The 20,600-nt window shown below is 45.8% G+C and overlaps 3 protein-coding genes across 3 annotated transcripts in view; all 3 read left to right on the plus strand.

Moving 5' to 3' along the window:
• The window catches only part of LOC144483170 (uncharacterized), a 169,717-nt gene that overhangs the window by 92,627 nt on the left and 56,490 nt on the right, over positions 1-20,600 (plus strand). Inside the window, 2 exon segments of the mRNA XM_078201966.1 lie at positions 3,675-3,692; positions 3,939-4,070. Of these exon segments, the coding sequence (XP_078058092.1) occupies positions 3,675-3,692; positions 3,939-4,070 (150 nt within the window).
• LOC144483150 (uncharacterized) overlaps positions 1-20,600 on the plus strand; it is a 113,574-nt gene that overhangs the window by 68,298 nt on the left and 24,676 nt on the right. The window lies entirely within an intron of this gene.
• The window catches only part of LOC144483162 (uncharacterized), a 187,030-nt gene that overhangs the window by 60,981 nt on the left and 105,449 nt on the right, over positions 1-20,600 (plus strand). The gene's annotated exons all lie outside the window — the stretch shown is intronic.

The following is a 20,600-nucleotide window of genomic DNA, read 5'->3' on the forward strand; positions in this document are numbered from 1 at the left end:
AGAATAAAAAAAAACAGATAACAAGACTTGTTAGCATGGCGCGGTGCCACAGTGATTAGCACTGCTGCCTCACAGTGCCAGGGACCTGGGTTCAATTCCCAGCTTGGGTGACTATGCGGAGTCTGCACGTTCTCCCCATGTCTGCGTGGGTTTCCTCTGGGTGCTCCAGTTTCCTCCCACAGTCCGAAAGACGTGCTGGTTAGGTACATTAGCCGTGCTAAATTCTCAATCAGTGTAACCGATCAGACGCCAGAGTGCGGCAACTTAGGGATTTTCACAGTAACTTCATTGCAGTGTTAACGTAAGCCTACTGGTGACACTAATAAATAAACTTTAATACTTTGTTAACCTTGACTGGAGGGAATGAATCAGCTCCTGTTCAAGATGTCTCAACAGTGAATGACTGATGTTAACCAATTATTGGTCGACAATCAGGCTACCCCAAGCTAAGAGATATCGTTTGAGAGAAAGAATTGTAGTAAAATTCAGACAATGTGTGCAACTAGCTAAAAACCAAACCAGTTTCATTATTGACAAGTTATAGACCAATTGGCTAATTCCCAACAATTGGCTGAGCTGGGCTTTCTACATTTTGAAAGTATAAAAAAGGGGATTCAAGAAACCAATTTGATAGAAGTTTTTAAAAGTTTAAGGCTTTTTAAAGTTTATTTATTCATGTCACACATTCATACTGCAATGAAGTTACTCTGAAAAGCCCCCAGTCACCACACTCTGGCGCCTGTTCGGGTAAACTGAGGGAGAATTTAGCATGCTCATTGTACCTAACCAGCAAGTCCTTCGGTCTGTGGGAGAAATCCACACAGACTGGGGCAGAATATGCCGACTCTGCACAGACAGTGACCCAAGCCGGTCCCTGGCGCTGTGAGGCAGCCGTGCTAACCACTGTGCCCGACAGAGAGGTGTTGAAAGCTGTTGATTTTACAAGTTATCCATGTTTTCAGAGCGGTCACTTTTTGTCCTGGTCTGAGAAGGATGGAGAAAAGTCTGTTCAATTGTTCAAGTTAAGCTTTCTCCTTTTACTGTTAATAGATGCTTTGCTTTTTTTATCCTTCTCTCTTGTTACATTTTTAATCGTTAATAAACTTCCCGAATTCACCATTTAAAGTGTTCTTTCTTGCCATTTGGTTAAGTCACTGGAACCTGGTGTGATTTATGATTAGGGAGGTTATTGTAAACAAGTGAACCCTATAAATCTTCGTTTAAATAAATCAATGTTTTTACAAATGGAATGCTATCCTTTATTACGAGGGAAATTGAACATAGGAAAGAGGATGTTATGCTTCAGTTATGATGTGGAGATGCTGACGTTGGACTGGGGTAAACACGGTAAGAAGTCTCACAACACCAGGTTAAAGTCCAACAAGTTTATTTGGCAGCAAAAGCCACTTGCTTTTGGAGTGCTGCTCCTTCATCAGGTGAGTGGGAGTTCTGTTCACAAACAGGGCACAAAGACTCAGGGATTTTCACAGTAACTTCACTGCAGTGTTAATGTAAGCCTACTTGTGACACTAGTAAATAAACCTTAAAACTTTAGTTAGATGGGCAGAACAGTGGCAAGTGGAATTCAACCCTGAAAAGTTTAGGTAATTTTTGGAGGACGAGCAAGGTAACGGAATGCACAATGAATGGTCAGATCCTAGGAAGTACAGAGGATCAGAGGGACCTTGGTGTGCATGTCCATAGATCTCTGAAGACATTAGGACAGTTACATAAAGTGGTTCAGAAGTCACATGGAATACTTGCCTTTATTAACCAAGGCATTGAATATATGGCTGTAGAGATTCACATTCTAATCAGTATTCTGTAACTTGATTTTGTGCCTCTGTATGCCCTGTTTGAGAGCAGATATCCACTCCATCTGACGAAGGAGCAGCATTCTGAAAGCTAATGGCATTTGCTACCAAATAAACCTGTTGGACTTTAACCTGGTGTTGTTAAAACTCTTACTGTGTTTACCCCAGTCCAACGCCGGCATCTCCACATCATTGAATATAAGGGCAGGGAGGTTATGATGGAGCTGTATAAAACACTGGATAGGCCACAGCTGGAGTACTGTGTGCAGTTCTGGTCGCCACACTATAGGAAGGATGTAATTGCACTTGGGAAGGTGCAGAGGAAATTCCCCAGGGTGTTGGCTGGGCTGGAGTGTTTCAGCTATGAGGAGAGGCTGGATAGGCTGGCATTCTTTTTCTTGGAGCAGGGAAGGGTGAGGGGGACCTGATTGAGGTGTATAAAATTCTGAGGGGCACAGATAGGGGGGACAGGAAGGAACTTTTCTCTTTAGTTGAGGGGTCAATAACCAGGGGCATGGATTTAATTTCAGCAGCAGGAGGTTTATAGGAGAAGTGAGGAGAAATCTTTTGACCCAGAGGGTGGAGGGAATCTGGAACTCACTGCCTGAAAGAGTAGTAGGGGTGGGAACCTTCACAACATTTAAGAAGAATTTAGTTAAGCTTTTGAAATGCCATAGCGTACAAGGTTACGCACACAGAGTGGAAAATAGGATTGGAATAGAACAGTCCTTGATGGCCAGCACAAACGCGATGGGCCGAAGGGCCTCTTTCCATGCTGTAAAACTCTATGATCACCCACGTTGGCAGCAAGTTCAATATCATCATCAGTCACAACCCCCTGTATCTTCACTCACTGAAACAATCCATTTAAAACATTTTTAGTCGAGGAATGTAGCCATATTTCTGTTAGGCTGCAGCCTGCATGGAGATTTCCAGCTGTGTGTGTCCAGAACAGGAAGCAGTGAGCATGGATCTGTCAATCAGCCTCAATCAGCACCTTCAGGAGAATTGGGAGGGTGAATATTAGATACAGCAGAGTGAGAATGGAGGGAGAGTGAGTGGGATGGAGATTTACAGCTTTGGAGAATGAGAGAGGAAAGAATGTTCCAGAGAAACTAGAATTGTTCTGAATTTCTATCCTGTACTGACACTGATCACTTCTGTAAACTCCTTTTACAGGATATTGGAAGGGGAGGATTTACAGACAGAAATCTCAAACCTAATGTCACATCAACATCTGACATCCTCACTCAATTCATCGGGATCTGAATATATCGATCTTTGATTCTCGAAGGAGAAATGTTTTCCTGTTCTGTCTGCTTCAAAAACTTTAATCATTTGTGTGACTGGAAAAGCAGCAAGGCACAGATACACCCGAGTGAGAGTGTTCCAATGCACTGAGAGTGGTAAGAGCTTTAACCAGTTACACTGCCTGAAAATACATCGCAGCATTCACAGCGGGGAGAGACTGTACCCGTGTTCTGTGTGAGATTTAACTGATTGTTTAACCTGGAGAGTCACAAGGATACCCGCATCATGGAGAAACCGTGGAAATGTGGGGACTGTGGGAAGGGATTCATATCCCCATCTCAGCAGGAAGCTCATCGGCGCAGTCACACTGGGGAGATGCCATTCACTTGCTGTGTCTGTGGCAAGGGATTCAGTCAGTTATCGAATCTGCGGACACACCAGCGAGTTCACACTGGGGAGAGGCCTTTCACCTACTCTCACTGTGGGGAGGGTTTCACTTGGTTATCCAGCCTGCAGACACATCAGCAAGTTCATTCTGGCGAGAGACCGTTCACCTGCTCTCAGTGTGGGAAGAGATTCACTCAGACATCCCACTTGCGAACACACCAGCGAGTTCACACTGGGGAGAGACCGTTCACCCGCTCTGTGTGTGGGAAGGGATTCACTGACTTCTCCAGCCTGCGAGGACACCAGCGAGTTCACACCAGGGAGAGACCATTCACCTGCTCTCAGTGTGGGGAGGGATTCACTCAGTCATCCGCCCTGCAGACACATCAGCGAGTTCACACTGGGGAGAAGCTGTTCAGTTGCTCTCAGTCTCTAAAGGGATTCACTCAATTATCCCACCTGCAGACACACCAGCGAGTTCACACTGGGGAGAAACCATTCACCTGCTCTCAGTGTGGAAAGGGATTCACTCAGTCATCCGCCCTGCGGAGACACCAGCGAGTTCACACTGGGGAGAGACCATTCACCTGCTCTCAGTGTGGGAAGAGTTTCAGAGCTTCATCCGCCCTGCTGAGACACCAACCAATTCACGAGTGATTCCAGGGGTTGGATTCTGCTGTCATTGTTTCTGCTCTCAGTTACACCCAGGACTGCATTTTGTTCATTCTCACAGTTGGTCAATGGGGAGGGTCGGAGGGTTTCTTTCTGCTGGACTGGCTGGTCTCATGACTTTGCCTCCAGTGGGCTGAGTCTTGTTGCGAATACCTGGTTTCAAATTTCACACGGATCACAGAGTGACAGGGCGATTGGAAGTTAAGACATGTTCAGTCAGCATTTCTATTTGAAACTCCCCCAGATGCCAATCGAATTTCCTTTGTAATTGTTTATTGTCTCCACTTCCTCCACGCTCGTAGGCAGCGAGTTCCAGAACATTACCATTCGCTGCATCAAAATATTCTTCCTCACATCCCCCCACTGCATCTCTGACCCAAAACCATAAATCTGTGTCCCCCTCGTCCTTGTCCCATCAGCTAATGGGAACAGCTTTTCTTTGTCCACCTTATCTCAACCTGCCAGAATTTTGTCCACCTCTATCAAATCTCCCTCAACCTCCTTTGCTCCAAGGAGAACCCCAGCCTGACATTGACAATAAAGAACAAACTAATAGAATATGTTAATACCTGAAATCAAATGGGAATGTTTAATTTCTGATTTAAAGATATTGTGAATATATTGTCCTGGACAATCAAGGAATTTGAACAACTCACCTTGGGTGTGGTTGAATGGAATATATCAATCTGGTATCCACCTTCATTCTGGTGAAAGTATGGAATGTGTAGCTGGAAACCCTCCCTAACAGTACTGTGGGTGTACTTACACCTCAGGCATTGTAGCAGTTCAAGAAGGCAGTGTTGGGGTTGACCATGGCCGAGGCAGCTACATACAGCCACATATTCTGTTGTAATTGAAGGACTGTGAGGCATTATGGGACTGGACTATCTTGACCACATTCCTGTGACTGCTCAGTTTCTGCAATCATGGACCATTAAAGCTGCTTAGCAGGGCCCCGATAGAGGACGTGGTGAGAATATTTACTCAGAATGAGTTAGAATTAAACTTATTCCAGAACACTGGCTGATGTTCAGCAGCTGATATACCCGAATTTGTAAAAAGAGGGTCTGACCAATCAACAAACCATGGTAGGTAGTCGGTTAAGAAGTGAAGAAGCGTTCTCAGGCATTGTTTAAATTATTTTATCATAAATTTGTGATAAGAACTGTGAGGGACTTGTGACCCGATAGTCGCTGAGGTGACGGTATCCTCCAAGTAGCACTGGACTGAAAAGCAGACCTCTGAGAGTCGATTCTAATGGTTATAATCCTACCCAAGCATGGTCAGTGAAAAATCAGAGCTTAAGTGGGGACCGGACAGGTCTCTTACCTGCCATTTGGATACTAAGAACAAGAAACATATTGATAAAATAATTAGAGAATAGAGCCAACGTTTCAAGTCTGAATGACACTTCATAAGAGCTCTTATGAAGGGACATCTAGACTCGAAATATTGGCTCTATTCCCTCTCCACAGATGCTATCAGACCCGCTGAGATTTTCCAGCATTTTCTGGGGGGGTTTTCAGATTCCAGCATCCACAGTATTTCACTTTTATGATAAAATGATTCAGTCTGATTGGAATCCCCACGACCCTCCCGCATTGTTCTGACTCTACCAGCCGGGTGTGGAATTAATTGGATAGATCTTCCAGAGAGCCAGCAGAGACATAATGGGCCAAATGATATCTATTTATGCTGTATCATTCTCTAAAAGAGTGAATATTCAGTATCAGGGACAGACAGAAGAACCAGTGACTGTGCGATTGAACCCAGCCAGAATCAGCACCATAAAGGGAGGAGTGAGAGGGAAACGGTGCAAAAGCTTTGAAACCATTGAAATCTTAGAAACCCTACAGCACAGAAAGAGGCCGTTCAGCCCATCGAGTCTGCACCGACCACAATCCCACCCAAGCCCTACCCCCATATCCCTACATATTTACCCACTAATTCCTCTAACCTACGCATCCCAGGACACTAAGGGCAATTTTAGCATAGCCAATCAACCTAACCCGCACATCTTTGGACTGTGGGAGGAAACCGGAGCACCCGGAGGAAACCCACGCAGACACGAGGAGAATGTGCAAACTCCACACAGACAGTGACCCAAGCCGGGAATCGAACCCAGGACCCTGGAGCTGTGAAGCAGCTGTGCTAACCACCGTGCTACCGTGCCGCCCATTGCATGGTCCTGCAGCAGAACATTGAGAAATGGAGCACAACAATGTACCAATTCTCAATATTTCATTAATTTACCTCAAATGCTAACAATGTTATTTTGAATTAACTATGAGGTTTCAATGGAGGTTATTACCCAGCATTCGCTGCGGGTGTGAAAGTGCCCTATTCACGCCACAGGAGCCCAGTGCGCAGGCGCAGCGCTGTATCTGGGGCATGCGCAGTGCCACTTTGCTCGGAGGCCTACGAGTGCGGGAGACACTTGTTTCAAGGGGTGAGAATCAGCAGGGCGGCGGGAGGAATGGAGCCGGGAGTCGGGGTGGGGAGGGAGTAGAGGCTTCACAAACATCTGCTGTAGGCCGCAAGGCCTGAATAAGAGCCTTCCGGTTCCGGGTTTGCAGCTCCGTGGATTTTATCCGGGATCAGGCCCAGTGCCGCGGCCGCCATTTTTGTTCAGCGGGGAGCAGAGCGCATGCGCGGTCAGTGGGCGGAGCTTCAGGATTTGGGTGACCAGGGAGACAATGTTTGAGTCATTGACTGACAGGCCGGGTTAATGGATGCTGCCTTTCCCGGGGGAAGGTGCTGCAGGGGGAATGTGCGGCCATTCGAATAACAGAATAAAAACATGATCAAAATTAGGAGCAGGAGGGGGCATCTAGACCCATCGAGGCTGCTCTGCCATTCAGTAAACACATGGCTTAACTCAATTTTCCTCCAGCCTCAACCTCTCTAACTCATCACCTCCTGGTAGGTAAAATGGTATATAACACAGCTTTGAATATACTCAATGAGCCGGCCTCTACTGTTCAATGAGGGAGAGAATTTCACAGCTTACTGAACTTCTGAGAGAAGCAATTTCTCCTCATCTCTGTCTTAGATCATTATATTTAAATTGTTCTCGCAGTTCCAGATTCCCTGTTGAGGGGTAAACCCTTTCAGCATTCACTCTGTCAAGCACCCTCAGAATCTCATGTTTCAGTAAGATCACATCTCATTTATCTAAAATCCAATGAGCATAGATGCACCCTGCCTCACCTTTCCTCATAAAACAGACCCCTTCATGCCCGAAATCAGCGAGTGAACCTTGTCTGAATTGCTTCCAATGTAAGTATATTCCATTTTAAGTAATCTTATGCTAGAAAACAGGAGGGGAGAATGTTATGGATTTATATTCAGGACTACAAATGACTGTTGGGGGTGACACAGTGGTTAGCACTTCTGTCTCATAGTGCCAGAGACCCGGTTCAATTCCAGCCTCGGGTGATTGTCTGTATGGAGTTTGCACATTCTCCCTCTGTCCATGTGGGTTTCCTCTGGGTGCTCTGGTTTCCTCCCACATTCCAAAGATGTGCAGGTTAGGTTGATCGATAGTGCTAAATTGTCCCTTTGTGTCCCAAGATGAGGGGGAAGGAAAGGGGAGGATTAGTGATGTACGTACATCAGGTTACAGGGATAGGGCCTGAGTAAAGGTGCTCTGTTAGAAACTTGGTGCAGACTCAATGGCCTTAAAGGCCTCCTTCTGCACTGCAGAGATTCTGTGATTTTGGAATCTCCTTGGTTAGAAGAAGAGGATTTTCAAGCAATCTCAAACCCCCAAAAAATGTGTATCTCTTAATTTTAAGCCAAAATTAACACATGACTCTTGTAATCTCCTTTTGCAGGGAGTTAGAATATTTGAAGATTGCAATTCTTCTCTGATTCCAGTGCTTCTGACATCTTTCCAGCCGCAGGTTTCAAATTAGAAAACAGTGAAATTGTTTCAGAGGTGAGTATTATTGAACATTTACCTATAATTTTGAATTTTCCTGCTGTGCTCTGTTATCTGTGCTCTGGTTCCACATCTCTGGGGCTGGTGTGACTCCGTTACTGTGGATCTGAATCCATGTCCATCCATTGCTTTGTTTCACCTCTGCCCTCCCTGATCACCTCTCTGTCATTGTCAGTTCAGAGAAGGATCTGCAGGCTGATACCTGGGATGAAGGCGTTGTTTTGTGAGATAAGTTTGGGCCTGTACTGACTGGAGTTTAGAGGTGATCATAGTATTGACATCAGATTGTGAGGTAGTGATTAGTATAGATGAAGAGAGGATGTTTCCAATGTTGGGGATTCTAGAATTAGTCGGCAGATTGTCAAAATAAAGGGTCCCCCATTTCTGATGGCGATGAGGAGAAATGTCTTCCCTCAGAGGGCCGTTAGTCTTTGCAATTCTCTTCCCCAGAGAGCAGTGAAGGCTGCATCATTAAATATACTCAAAACACAGAGATTTTTGATTGAAAAGGGAGTCAAGGGTGACAGGAAGAAAAGTGGAGTTAAGATTACATCAAATCAGCCATGATCTTGATGGGGAGACGATGGCCTTGTGGTATTATTGCTGGACTATTAATCAGAAACTCAGCTAATGTTCTGGGGACCCGGGTTTGAATCCTGCCACAGAATCATAGAAATCCTACAGTACAGAGGGAGGCCATTCAGCCCATCGAGTCTGCACCAACAACAGTCCCACCCCATAGCAGCTGGTGGAATTTGAATTCAGTAAAAAATATCTGGAATTAAGAAATTACTGATGACCATGAAACCCTTTCGATTGTCGGAAAAACCTATCTGGTTCACTAATGTCCTTCAGGGAATGAAATCTGCCATCCTTAATTGGTCTGGCCTACATGTGACTCCAAAGCCACAACAATGTGGTTGACTCTCAACTGCCCTCCAAGGGCTACTAGGGATGGGTAATAAATGCTGGCCAGCCAGCAACATCCATGTCCCATGAATGAATAAAAAAAATTCAATTGAACAGCTTGGTGGGCTGAATTTCTAACTATTTCTTATGATCTGTCAGGAACATGAAATGGTGAGTGTCGATCAGCATTAATTAGCACCTTCAGGAGAATTGGGTAGTTTATATTATAGAACTCATAGAAACCCTACAGTGCAGAAGGAGGCCATTCGGCCCATCGAGTCTGCACCGACCACAATCCCACCCAGGCCCTACCCCCACATATTTACCCGCTAATCCACGCATCTCAGAACTCTAAGGGGCAATTTTTAACCTGGCCAATCAACCTAACCCGCACATCTTTGGACTGTGGGAGGAAACCGGAGCACCCGGAGGAAACCCACACAGACACGAGGAGAATGTGCAAACTCCACACAGGCAGTGACCCAAGCCGGGAATCGAACCCAGGTCCCTGGAGCTGTGAAGCAGCAGTGCTAACCACTGTGCTACTGTGCCGCCCCTAAAGTTTAAAGTTTATTTATGAGTCACAAGTAAGGCTTAAATTAACACTGCAATTTCTCTGAAAGACATTGACATCCTTTGCTCCCCCAGCTTGACACATTGATTTCTGGCTAAAAAGTCCCTTTCCTAATGTTCACAATTAAAGGGCTGGTTTCCTGAGGAGATGGCTGACATTTAAAAGAACAATAAATTAATATAGGACAGAGATATGTCTCGTGTTGTGATATTGTAATTTGATATATTATTTATGGTTCTGTAACAAAGTACATTTATTATTAATTCTCGTTTTGTAATGTAACACTGAAGCTATGTTATATATTTTCACTCATCGAGTCATTACAGCGCAGAAGGAGTCCATTCAGTAACTCGAATCCATGCCGACTCTCTGTAGAACAATCCAGTCAGCCCCATTCCCTTTCTATATTCCCTTTCCCCAGCAACTTTATTTCCTTCATGTGCCCATCTAATTTCTGAAATATATTAAAGGGGACAGTAAACTAATATCGGACAGAGACGTGTCTGATGTTTTTTTAATTCATCCTTGGGACACGGGCATTGCTGGGCCAGCATTTATTGCCCATCCCTAATTCCCCTTGAACTGAATGGCTCGCTCGGCCATTTCAGAAGCTGGTTGAGAGTCAACCACATTGCTGTGGCTCTGGAGTCACATGTAGGCCAGACTGGGTAAGGACGGCAGATTTCCTTCCCTAAAGCACATGAATGAACCAGATGGGTTTTTTGGTCAATCGACAATTGTTTCATGGTCATCAGTAGATTCTTAATTCTAGATTTTATTTTTAAATTCAAATTCCACCATCTGCCGTGGCAGGATTCGAACCCGGGTCCCCAGAACATCAGCTAAATTTCTGGATTAATACTCTAGCGATAATACCACGAGGCTATCCGCTCCCCTCTTGTTATATGGTACAGATTAGATATATTATTTATAGCTCTGTAATAAAATACACTTATTATATCTGGCTGTGTAATTTTGGACTACAGCTATATTATATATTTCCAACAATCTCTTCCCTCAGAGGATTGTTAGTATCAAGATTTCTCTTCCATAGGGACCAGTGGAGGGATTGAATATATTCAAGGATGAGTTAGACAGTTTTTGAATGACAAGGGAGTCAATAATTATTGGGAACAGGCTGGAAAATGGAGAAAAAGCTCAGATGAGGTAGGATTTCTTCACTCAAGGATGTGGTGATGTTTTGGATTCTCTACCCCAGAGGACTATAGAGCCTCAGTCATCAAGAATTTTCAAGAGAGGGATTGATAGGTTTCTTGATATTGAAGATATCGATGGATATGGGGGACAGTGTGGGGAAAATAATGCAGAGGTAGATCAACCAATAATCTCAATGAATGGTTGAGCAGACTCGATGGGCCGAATGCTGACTGCAGCTCCTATTTGTTCTGATTTCTGTGCTGGACAGGAAGCAGTGAGCATGGATCTGTCAAGCAGCCTCAATCAGCACCTTCAGGAGAATTGGGAGGGTGAATATTAGATACAGCAGAGTGAGAATGGAGGGAGAGTGTGCGGGATGGAGGTTCATGGCTTTTGCGGAATGAGAGAGGAAAGAATGTTCATTAGAATCATAGAATTGCTGCATCTTATCAACCGTCCCTGAGCTTTCACAATGAATCCCACTTCTGAGGACACCCTTATCTCTGACTTGTCTGTACTGCTGGCAGTCTCACAAAGCAGCTGCCTGTGTGCTGATACGGGAGGCCCTGCTGGGCAAGTTTAATGCTCCATGACTGTGTCTTTAATGAATGCTCCATTAACTAGAAATGTAGATTTGAATTTCGATCATATTCTGAATTGCGATGTTTTTTTCTAAATTGACTTACAGGATATTAGACAAGGAGAAATCAGACAGAAATCTCCAACATCACATCGAGATCTGACAGAGTGACTCGATTTCTTGGGACCTGAATATCATTGGCCTTTGAACCTAGCAGGAGAAATGTTTGTTTGGCCTCTTGGCTTCAACAGATTGTAAACATCACTGTGTCTAGAAATGCAGTGAGATACACACACCCGAGTGAGAGTGTTCCAGTGCACTGAGTGTGGAAAGAGCTTTAACCAGTTACACAGCCTGAAAATATATCGCAGCATTCACAGGGGAGAGACTGTGCCTGTGTTCTGTGTCAGATTTAACTGATTGTTTAACCTAGAGAGTCACAAGGACACCCGAACCATGGAGAAACTGTGGAAATGTGGGGACTGTGGGAAGAGATTCATATCCCCATCTCGGCTGGAAATTCATCAACGCAGTCACACTGGGGAGAGGCCGTTCACCTGCTCTGTGTGTGGGAAGGGATTCAGTCAGTTATCCAGCCTGCAGACACACAATCTCACTCACACCAATGAGAGACCATTTACATGCTCTGACTGTGGGAGTGGTTTTAAAAGCTCTGGAGATCTGATGTCCCACCAGTGCATTCACACCGAGGACAGACCATTCAGCTGCTCTCACTGCTCAAAGAGATTTAGAACTTTAGCCATCCTGCAGATACACCAGCGAGTTTACACTGGGGAGAGACCGTTCACCTGCTCTGTGTGTGGGAAGGGGTTCATTCATTCATCCCACCTGCTGAGACACCGAGTCACTCACACCAATGAGAGACCATTTAAATGCTCTGACTGTGGGAGCGGATTCAAAAGCTCTCAGGTACTGATGATCCACCAGCGCATTCACACTGAGGAGAGACCGTTCAGCTGCTCTCACTGCTCAAAGAGGTTTAGAACATCATACAACCTGCGGAAACACCAGCGAGTTCACACCGGGGAAAGACCATTCACCTGCTCTGTGTGTGGGAAGGGATTCACTCAGTTATCCAGCCTGCGGGAACACAATCTCACTCATACCAATGAGAGACCCTTTAAGTGCTGTGACTGTGGAAGTGGTTTTAAAAGCTCTCAGGATCTGGTGTCCCACCAGCGCATTCACACTGAGGAGAGACCGTTCAGCTGCTCTCACTGCTCAAAGTGGTTTAGAAAAGCATACAACCTGCGGATACACCAGCGAGTTCACACTGGGGAAAGGCCATTCACCTGCTCGGTGTGTGGGAAGAGATTCACTCATTCATCGAACCTGCGCAGGCACAATCTCACTCACACCAAAGAGAGACCGTTTTAAATGTTCTGACTGTGGGAGCGGATTCAAAAGCTCTGGAGAACTGGTGTCCCACCAGCGAGTTCACACTGGGGAGAGACCGTTCACCTGCTCTGTGTGTGGGAAAGGATTCACTCAGTCATCCAGCTTGCAGAAACACAAAGCCACTCACTCCAAGGAGACTCCCTTTAAATGCTCTGCCTGAGAGGCCGGCTTCAGAAGCTCTCAGGAACTGATGATCCCCGAGCACATTCACACCGGGGAGAGGCCGTTCAGCTGCTTTCACTGTTCAAGGAGGATTAGAATATCATCAACACTGCTGAAACACCAGTGAGTTCACACCGGGGAGAAACCATTCACCTGCTCGGTGTGTGCGAAAGGATTTACTCGATTATCCAGCCTGCCCAGACACAACATCATCACACCCAGGAGAGACCCTTTAAATGTGGGCGTGGCTTCAAAAGCTCTCGGGAACTAATGTCCCACCAGTGAGTTCACACCAGGCAGAGGCTGGTCACCTGCTCTGACTGGGAAGGGATTCACTCAGTCAGCAAACTTGGTGAAACACCAGTGAGTTCACAAGTGATGACAGTTCTGGGATTATTCTTGTGAATCTTTCTTGCCCCTTCTCCAGTGTCTCCAGTTTCTTGCCCCTTCTCCAGCAACAAGTATTCCGCTTTGGATACGGTTGAGGGGGACGACATACCAGTGGGGAGCCGCAGTGAGAGGATCTCCAGCACTGTGTCCGTCTCTGTGGCTCGGGAGGGAAAGGGGGAGAGCGGGAGGGCGATAGTTATTGGGGACTCGTTAGTTAGAGGGATAGATAGGAGGTTCTGTGGCAGCAAAAGAGACTCACGGATGGTATGTTGCCTACCGGATGCCAAGGTCCGTGATGTCTCAGACCGTGTTTTCCAGATTCTGAAGGGGGAGGGGAAACAGTCACAAGTCGTGGTGCACATTGGTACCAATGACATAGGTAAGAGAAGGGACGGGGATTTAAAGCAGGAATTTCTGGAGCTGGGCTGGAAGCTGAGAGCCAAGACGAAACATGTGGTCATCTCTGGTACGTTGCCGGTACCACGTGATAGCGAGTTGAGGAACAGGGAGAGAGTGCAGTTAAATATGTGGTTGCAGGGATGGTGTAGGAGGGAGGGTTTCAGATACGTGGATAATTGGAACACGTTCTGGGGAAGGTGGGACCTGTACAAACAGGACGGGGTGCACCTGAACCAGAGGGGCACCAATATCCTCGGAGGGAAATTTGTTACGGCTCTTCAGGGGGGTTTAAACTAATTTGTCAGGGGAGTGGGAAAGGGAGTTGTAGTCCAGAAGTCAGTGAGGGTGGTGAGGTATTGGGGAAGGTATCAGGGTCAAGGGTGGGTACTGGTAGACAGGAAGGTGGGTTGAAGTGTGTCTACTTCAATGCAAGGAGCATCCGGAACAAGGTAGATGAACTTGGGGCGTGGATTGGTACTTGGGACTACGATGTTGTGGCCATTACGGAGACGTGGGTAGAACAAGGACAGGAATGGTTGTTGGACGTTCCGGGGTATAGATGTTTCAGTAAGTGTAGGGAAGCTGGTAAAAGAGGTGGAGGAGTGGCATTGTTAATCAAGGATAGTTTAACGGCTGCGGAAAGGCACTTCGTGGGGGATCTGCACACTGAGGTAATATGGGCTGAAGTTAGAAATAGGAAAGGAGCGGTCACGTTGCTAGGAGTTTACTATAGGCCCCCAAATAGTAATAGAGATGTGGAGGAAGAAATTGCTAAGCAGATTATGGATATGTGTGGGGGTCACAGGGTAGTTGTCATGGGGGACTTTAACTTTCCAAATATTGATTGGAACCTTTGTAGGTCAAATAGTTTGGATGGGGCAGTTTTTGTGCAGTGTGTGCGGGAGGGTTTCCTGACACAATATGTGGATGGGCCGACTAGAGGTGAGGCCACATTGGATTTGGTACTGGGAAATGAACCGGGCCAAGTGTTAGATTTGGTTGTGGGAGAGCAATTTGGAGATAGTGACCACAATTCGGTGTTTTTTGTTATTGCAATGGAGAGGGATAGGGCCGTACGGCAGGGCAAGGTTTACAATTGGGGGAGGGGTAATTATGATGCGATTAGGCAAGAATTAGGGGGCATAAGTTGGGAAAAGAAACTGTCAGAGAAAGGAACGAATGAAAAGTGGAACTTTTTCAAGGAACAAATACTGGATGTCCTTGATAGGTATGTTCCTGTCAGGCAGGGAGGAAATGGCCGAGTGAGGGAACCATGGTTCACAAAAGAGGTGGAATGTCTTGTGAAAAGGAAGAGGGAAGCTTATGTAGGGATGAGGAAACAAGGTTCAGATGGCTCGATTGAGGGTTACAAGTTAGCAAGGAATGAGCTGAAAAAGGGGCTGAGGAGAGCTAGGAGGGGACATGAGAAGTCCTTGGCGGGTCGGATCAAGGAAAACCCCAAGGCTTTTTACTCTTATGTGAGGAATAAAAGAATGACCAGGGTGAGGTTAGGGCCGGTCAAGGACAGTAGTGGGAACTTGTGTATGGAGTCAGTAGAGATAGGCGAGGTGATGAATGAATACTTTTCTTCAGTGTTCACCAAGGAGAGGGGCCATGTTTTTGAGGAAGAGAAGGTGTTACAGGCTAATATGCTGGAGGAAATAGATGTTCGGAGGGAGGATGGCTTGGCAGTTTTGAATAAACTGAAGGTCGATAAGTCCCCTGGGCCTGATGAAATGTATCCTAGGATTCTGTGGGAGGCAAGGGATGAGATTGCAGAGCCTTTGGCGTTGATCTTTGGGTCCTCACTGTCCACGGGGATGGTGCCAGAGGACTGGAGAATGGCGAATGTTGTTCCTCTGTTTAAGAAAGGGAATAGGAATGACCCTGGTAATTATAGACCGGTTAGTCTTACTTCGGTGGTTGGTAAATTGATGGAAAGGGTCCTTAGGGATGGGATGTACGACCATTTAGAAAGATGCGGATTAATCCGAGATAGTCAGCACGGATTCGTGAAGGGCAAGTCGTGCCTCACAAATTTGATAGAATTTTTTGAGGAGGTAACTAAGTGTGTTGATGAAGGTAGGGCAGTTGATGTCATGTACATGGATTTTAGTAAGGCGTTTGATAAGGTCCCCCATGGTCGGCTTATGATGAAAGTGAGGAGGTGTGGGATAGAGGGAAAGTTGGCCGATTGGATAGGTAACTGGCTGTCTGACCGAAGACAGAGGGTGGTGGTCGATGGAAAATTTTCGGATTGGAGGCAGGTTGCTAGCGGTGTGCCGCAGGGATCAGTGCTTGGTCCTCTGCTCTTTGTGATTTTTATTAATGACTTAGAGGAGGGGGCTGAAGGGTGGATCAGTAAATTTGCTGATGACACCAAGATTGGTGGAGTAGTGGATGAGGTGGAGGGCTGTTGTAGGCTGCAAAGAGACATAGATAGGATGCAAAGCTGGGCTGAAAAATGGCAAATGGAGTTTAACCCTGATAAATGTGAGGTGATTCATTTTGGTAGGACAAATTTAAATGTGGATTACAGGGTCAAAGGTAGGGTTCTGAAGACTGTGGAGGAACAGAGAGATCTTGGGGTCCATATCCACAGATCTCTAAAGGTTGCCAGTCAAGTGGATAGAGCTGTGAAGAAGGCCTATAGTGTGTTAGCTTTTATTAACAGGGGGTTGGAGTTTAAGAGCCGTGGGGTTATGCTGCAACTGTACAGGACCTTGGTGAGACCACATTTGGAATATTGTGTGCAGTTCTGGTCACCTCACTATAAGAAGGATGTGGAAGCGCTGGAAAGAGTGCAGAGGAGATTTACCAGGATGCTGCCTGGTTTGGAGGGTAGGTCATATGAGGAAAGGTTGAGGGAGCTAGGGCTGTTCTCTCTGGAGCGGAGGAGGCTGAGGGGAGACTTAATAGAGGTGTATAAAATGATGAAGGGGATAGATAGAGTGAACGTTCAAAGACTATTTCCTCGGGTGGATGGAGCTATTACAAGGGGGCATAACTATAGGGTTCGTGGTGGGAGATACAGGACGGATATCAGAGGTAGGTTCTTTACGCAGAGAGTGGTTGGGGTGTGGAATGGACTGCCTGCAGTGATAGTGGAGTCAGACACTTTAGAAACATTTAAGCGGTTATTGGATAGGCACATGGAGCACACCAGGATGATAGGGAGTGGGATAGCTTGATCTTGGTTTCAGATAAAGCTCGGCACAACATCGTGGGCCGAAGGGCCTGTTCTGTGCTGTACTGTTCTATGTTCTATGTCTCTATTTCCTTTTTCTAAATGGAGATCACAAATAGAACGTAGAACAGTACAGCACAGGAACAGACCCTTCAGCTCACCATGTTGTGTCGAACATGATGCCAAATTAAACTATTCCTTTCTGCCTGCCCTTGGTCCATATTCCTCTATTCCTTGCATATTCATGTGCTTATTTAAAACCCCCTTAAAGGCCCCTATCGTATCTGCCTCCACCACCACTCCTAGCAGCGTGTTCCAGACACCGACCACTCTCTGTGTAAAAACACTTACCTCTCACATCTCCTTTGAACTTTCTTGAACCTCACGATCCCCCTGTACATTAACTGTATACTTATCCTTAATATTTGATCTTCCAAAGTGCAGCACCTCACACTTGTCTGGATTAAAATCCATCTGCCATTTCTCCGCTCATATCTGCAGCTGATCTACATCCCACTGTATCCTCTGACAACCTTCTACACTATCTACAACTCCATCTAGCTTTGTGTCATCTGCAAGCTTACTAACCCACCCATCCATGTTTTCATCCAAGTTATTTATATATATCACAAATAGCGCAGGTCCCAGTACGGATTCCTGCAGAACACCACTCGTCATGGACCTCCAGCCAGAAAAACACCCTCCACCACTACTCCCTGACTTCTATGGGCAAGTCAATTCTGAATGCAAGTGGCCAAGTCACCGTGAATCCCATGCATCTTAATCTTCTGGATGAGCCGACCATGAGGGACCTTGTTGAAAGCCTTCGAAAAATCCATGTTCACAACATCCACTGCTCTACCCTCATCGATCACCTTCGTCACCTCCCCGATAAAATCGATCAAGTCAGTAAGATGTTGACGGTGCTCCCACTGCAGTCCTGTGATGAAAATATAGACTGGTTGGTGAAATGTAGATAACAGGTAGAATTGATATCTAATGAGGACTTTATACTTTAGAATTGAATACAGGGCTCATTGTTACTAACGGGGAAAGAAGGGTTAAAACCCTGACCCAGAACCCTTTTCACACACACGTGGACATCTCTGAATCTGACACACACCAAATGGAACGTTACACAAGGGGCTGGAATTCACTGGAATTTCTTAACAACCTTTCAATAGAAATGTCCTGGTACAGACTGTGACAAAGGACACAACAGACAGCAAGAACCAGGAGGAACCTTTAACCCAGAGAATGTTAATAACCTTGTTCAGGACACCGGTGCCAGGCACAGGAGGATCCCAGGAAAAACGGAACATTCAATTTCTGTCTGTTTCACAATTCTAAATGACTGATTCTTTAACAAAGGAATGTTTAAAAACAGCATGGTGATATTCCAAGGTCAACTGTGTCTGGGAAAGGGGCACACTGATGTGTTTTTATTTTAAACAGGAGGATCCATTGAAAAGCAGCTCTGGGCGATATGAGCACCTCCTGACCTACTTTCAATTCATTTCAAATCACCCATCACTTTCCGTGGAATATTCTTTATTCTTTCCTGGGATGTGGACACTGCTGGCAAAGCCCCAGCACACGTTGCTCATCTCCTAATTGCCCCTGAACGGAGTGACTTGCTCAGCCATTTCAGAGGGGCAGTTAAGATTCACCCACATCGCTGTGTGGGTCTGGATTCACATGTAGGCCAGACCGGGTAAGGATGGCAGATTTCCCTCCCTAATAGGGAGCATTAATAGGGTGAACCGGATGGGTTTTTACAACAATCGATGATAGTTTCATGGTCAATGTTACTGAGACGAACTTTATATAATTCCAGATTGATTCACTGAATTCAAATCCCACCAGCTGCCTGTCCCCAGATCCTTTGCTGGGTCTCTGCATTACTCGGCCAGAGACATTCCCACCACCTCCCCCTGAATGGAATATTCCACACAACCCCTTAGTTAAACAGGAAGGAGAAAAGAGAGAGGCTTTGACCTTTGGATGACCTCATCACCAACTACAGAAACTTAAAGCTGACCATTCTGTAAAAGTTTATAAACTTTATTTTTATAAAACACAGTAAGAAACAGGTGAAAAGTAACGATGGACGTTCCGCCTGACATCAGAAACATTGATTGACCGGATAAACACTCACTACATCACAGAGCGATCTTCAACCATTAAAGAATTGACCCACAATAAGGAATGAGAGAGCCTTATAAAAAGGGGCAGGAGTTTACAGAGAGAGGCGACACCCACAGCTGCTCAGGATGATGGAATTCAGTTCAGGAAGGGGATAAAGTGAGAAGCTTTTGTGATTCAAGGTAGAAGTATTGAACAATCTGGAATCAGTGCTTATCGAGTTTGCTGACCAGCCGAACACTTCAATTAATCTCATCATAAAAACCCCCAGTGTAAATAACATGGATTTGACTGGCAAATGTTGAAGTGTTGATTCAGAGACACAAGTTTTGACTTCCCACTTGAGCCTGGGGCACCTTTCTGTCTCTGTTGCTCGTGTCAATGACAGCCAGGCGACGGAGCTGGGGGCTGAATTTAGCTGAGAATAACGGGGCCTGTGCCCCAGTTGGGCGTCGCCCCCCCCATGGGCGTCGCACTCACAGAGAGACAAGGAGGAGGACTGACTGGGAAATGAGCCTCCAGCCAATCTGGGCACGGGTGGGGTGACCGGGTTTGATGGTGACGTGACCCCCGGGGTTCAGTGTCCCTGTGTCCAAAGCAAGGAATCACGGGAACTGGGTACAGAGGAGCTGAAGAGAATCCAGATGTGTCCAGAACATTGTGAACATCCTTTTACTCTGGTTGTCTTTGATCTTCAAGTCATTTTCTGTTTGTTTTAATCATGTTCTGTTTCATTAATAAACTTTTATCAGTAAAAATATTTGATTGTTGTGGACTTTTCCTGATGAGATTGATGCACTTTAGGGAAAGTGGGTGAGAGGGGTTGGCAGGCTCTTTAACAGAAAGTGAATCCCTCTGAGGTAATTGGCAAAGGGGCCAGAGGGGGAGATGGGATTTTATTTTTGACTCAGCAATGTTAGAAAATGGGGTTCAGGGAGTCAATTAGCCCTTTCTCCCCTTTTCCCAAACTGTGAAATGATTCCCAGTGATAACCCTTATTGGTGACAGTGGTGAGATTTTATTCAGTATCAATAAGAGTCGACACAGGCTAATGTCTGAGCAGTCGTATCAAAGTGCAGCAGCATTACCATTACACTCTGGGTAGAAGCAGCATCTCCACGGAAATGCTCCCTGCTCTGCCCCAGATGCCATGGCACCAGTCAATGCAATATGTAAACCCTCGACAAATCTCTGTGCTCAGGGAATCCCTTCTTATACTTTGTTACATCACAAAGACTATGAAGACTGATTTAACCCAATCATTGCCCAGCTAACATTTGAACGGACCAATTACAAAACCTGTCATTGAACCATCTGTACCTGCCCAAGCCACGTCAAACTCCCAAACAATTGTCTTCCCACGCTCCGTCCCTGGTACAGGGAGTCAGCATTCCCATGCCAAGCAGTGAAAACATGGTGGCCTTGACACACAGGTGTCATCTAGGATTCAAGGCACTCCTGTTTTCTCCGTCCTCTGGGAGCTGTTTATCTCCCTGTTCCCACACAGCAAGTCGCCTGTTCTCAGCTCTGCCAGATTTCTACTGACATTTGGCCCCTTTTACACCTTTCGGATCAATAAAACATTTGGTCAATGACCCAAACCACAATTT

Source organism: Mustelus asterias, unplaced genomic scaffold (genome assembly GCF_964213995.1).
Source record: "Mustelus asterias unplaced genomic scaffold, sMusAst1.hap1.1 HAP1_SCAFFOLD_47, whole genome shotgun sequence".
NCBI classification, from domain to species: Eukaryota; Metazoa; Chordata; class Chondrichthyes; order Carcharhiniformes; family Triakidae; genus Mustelus; species Mustelus asterias.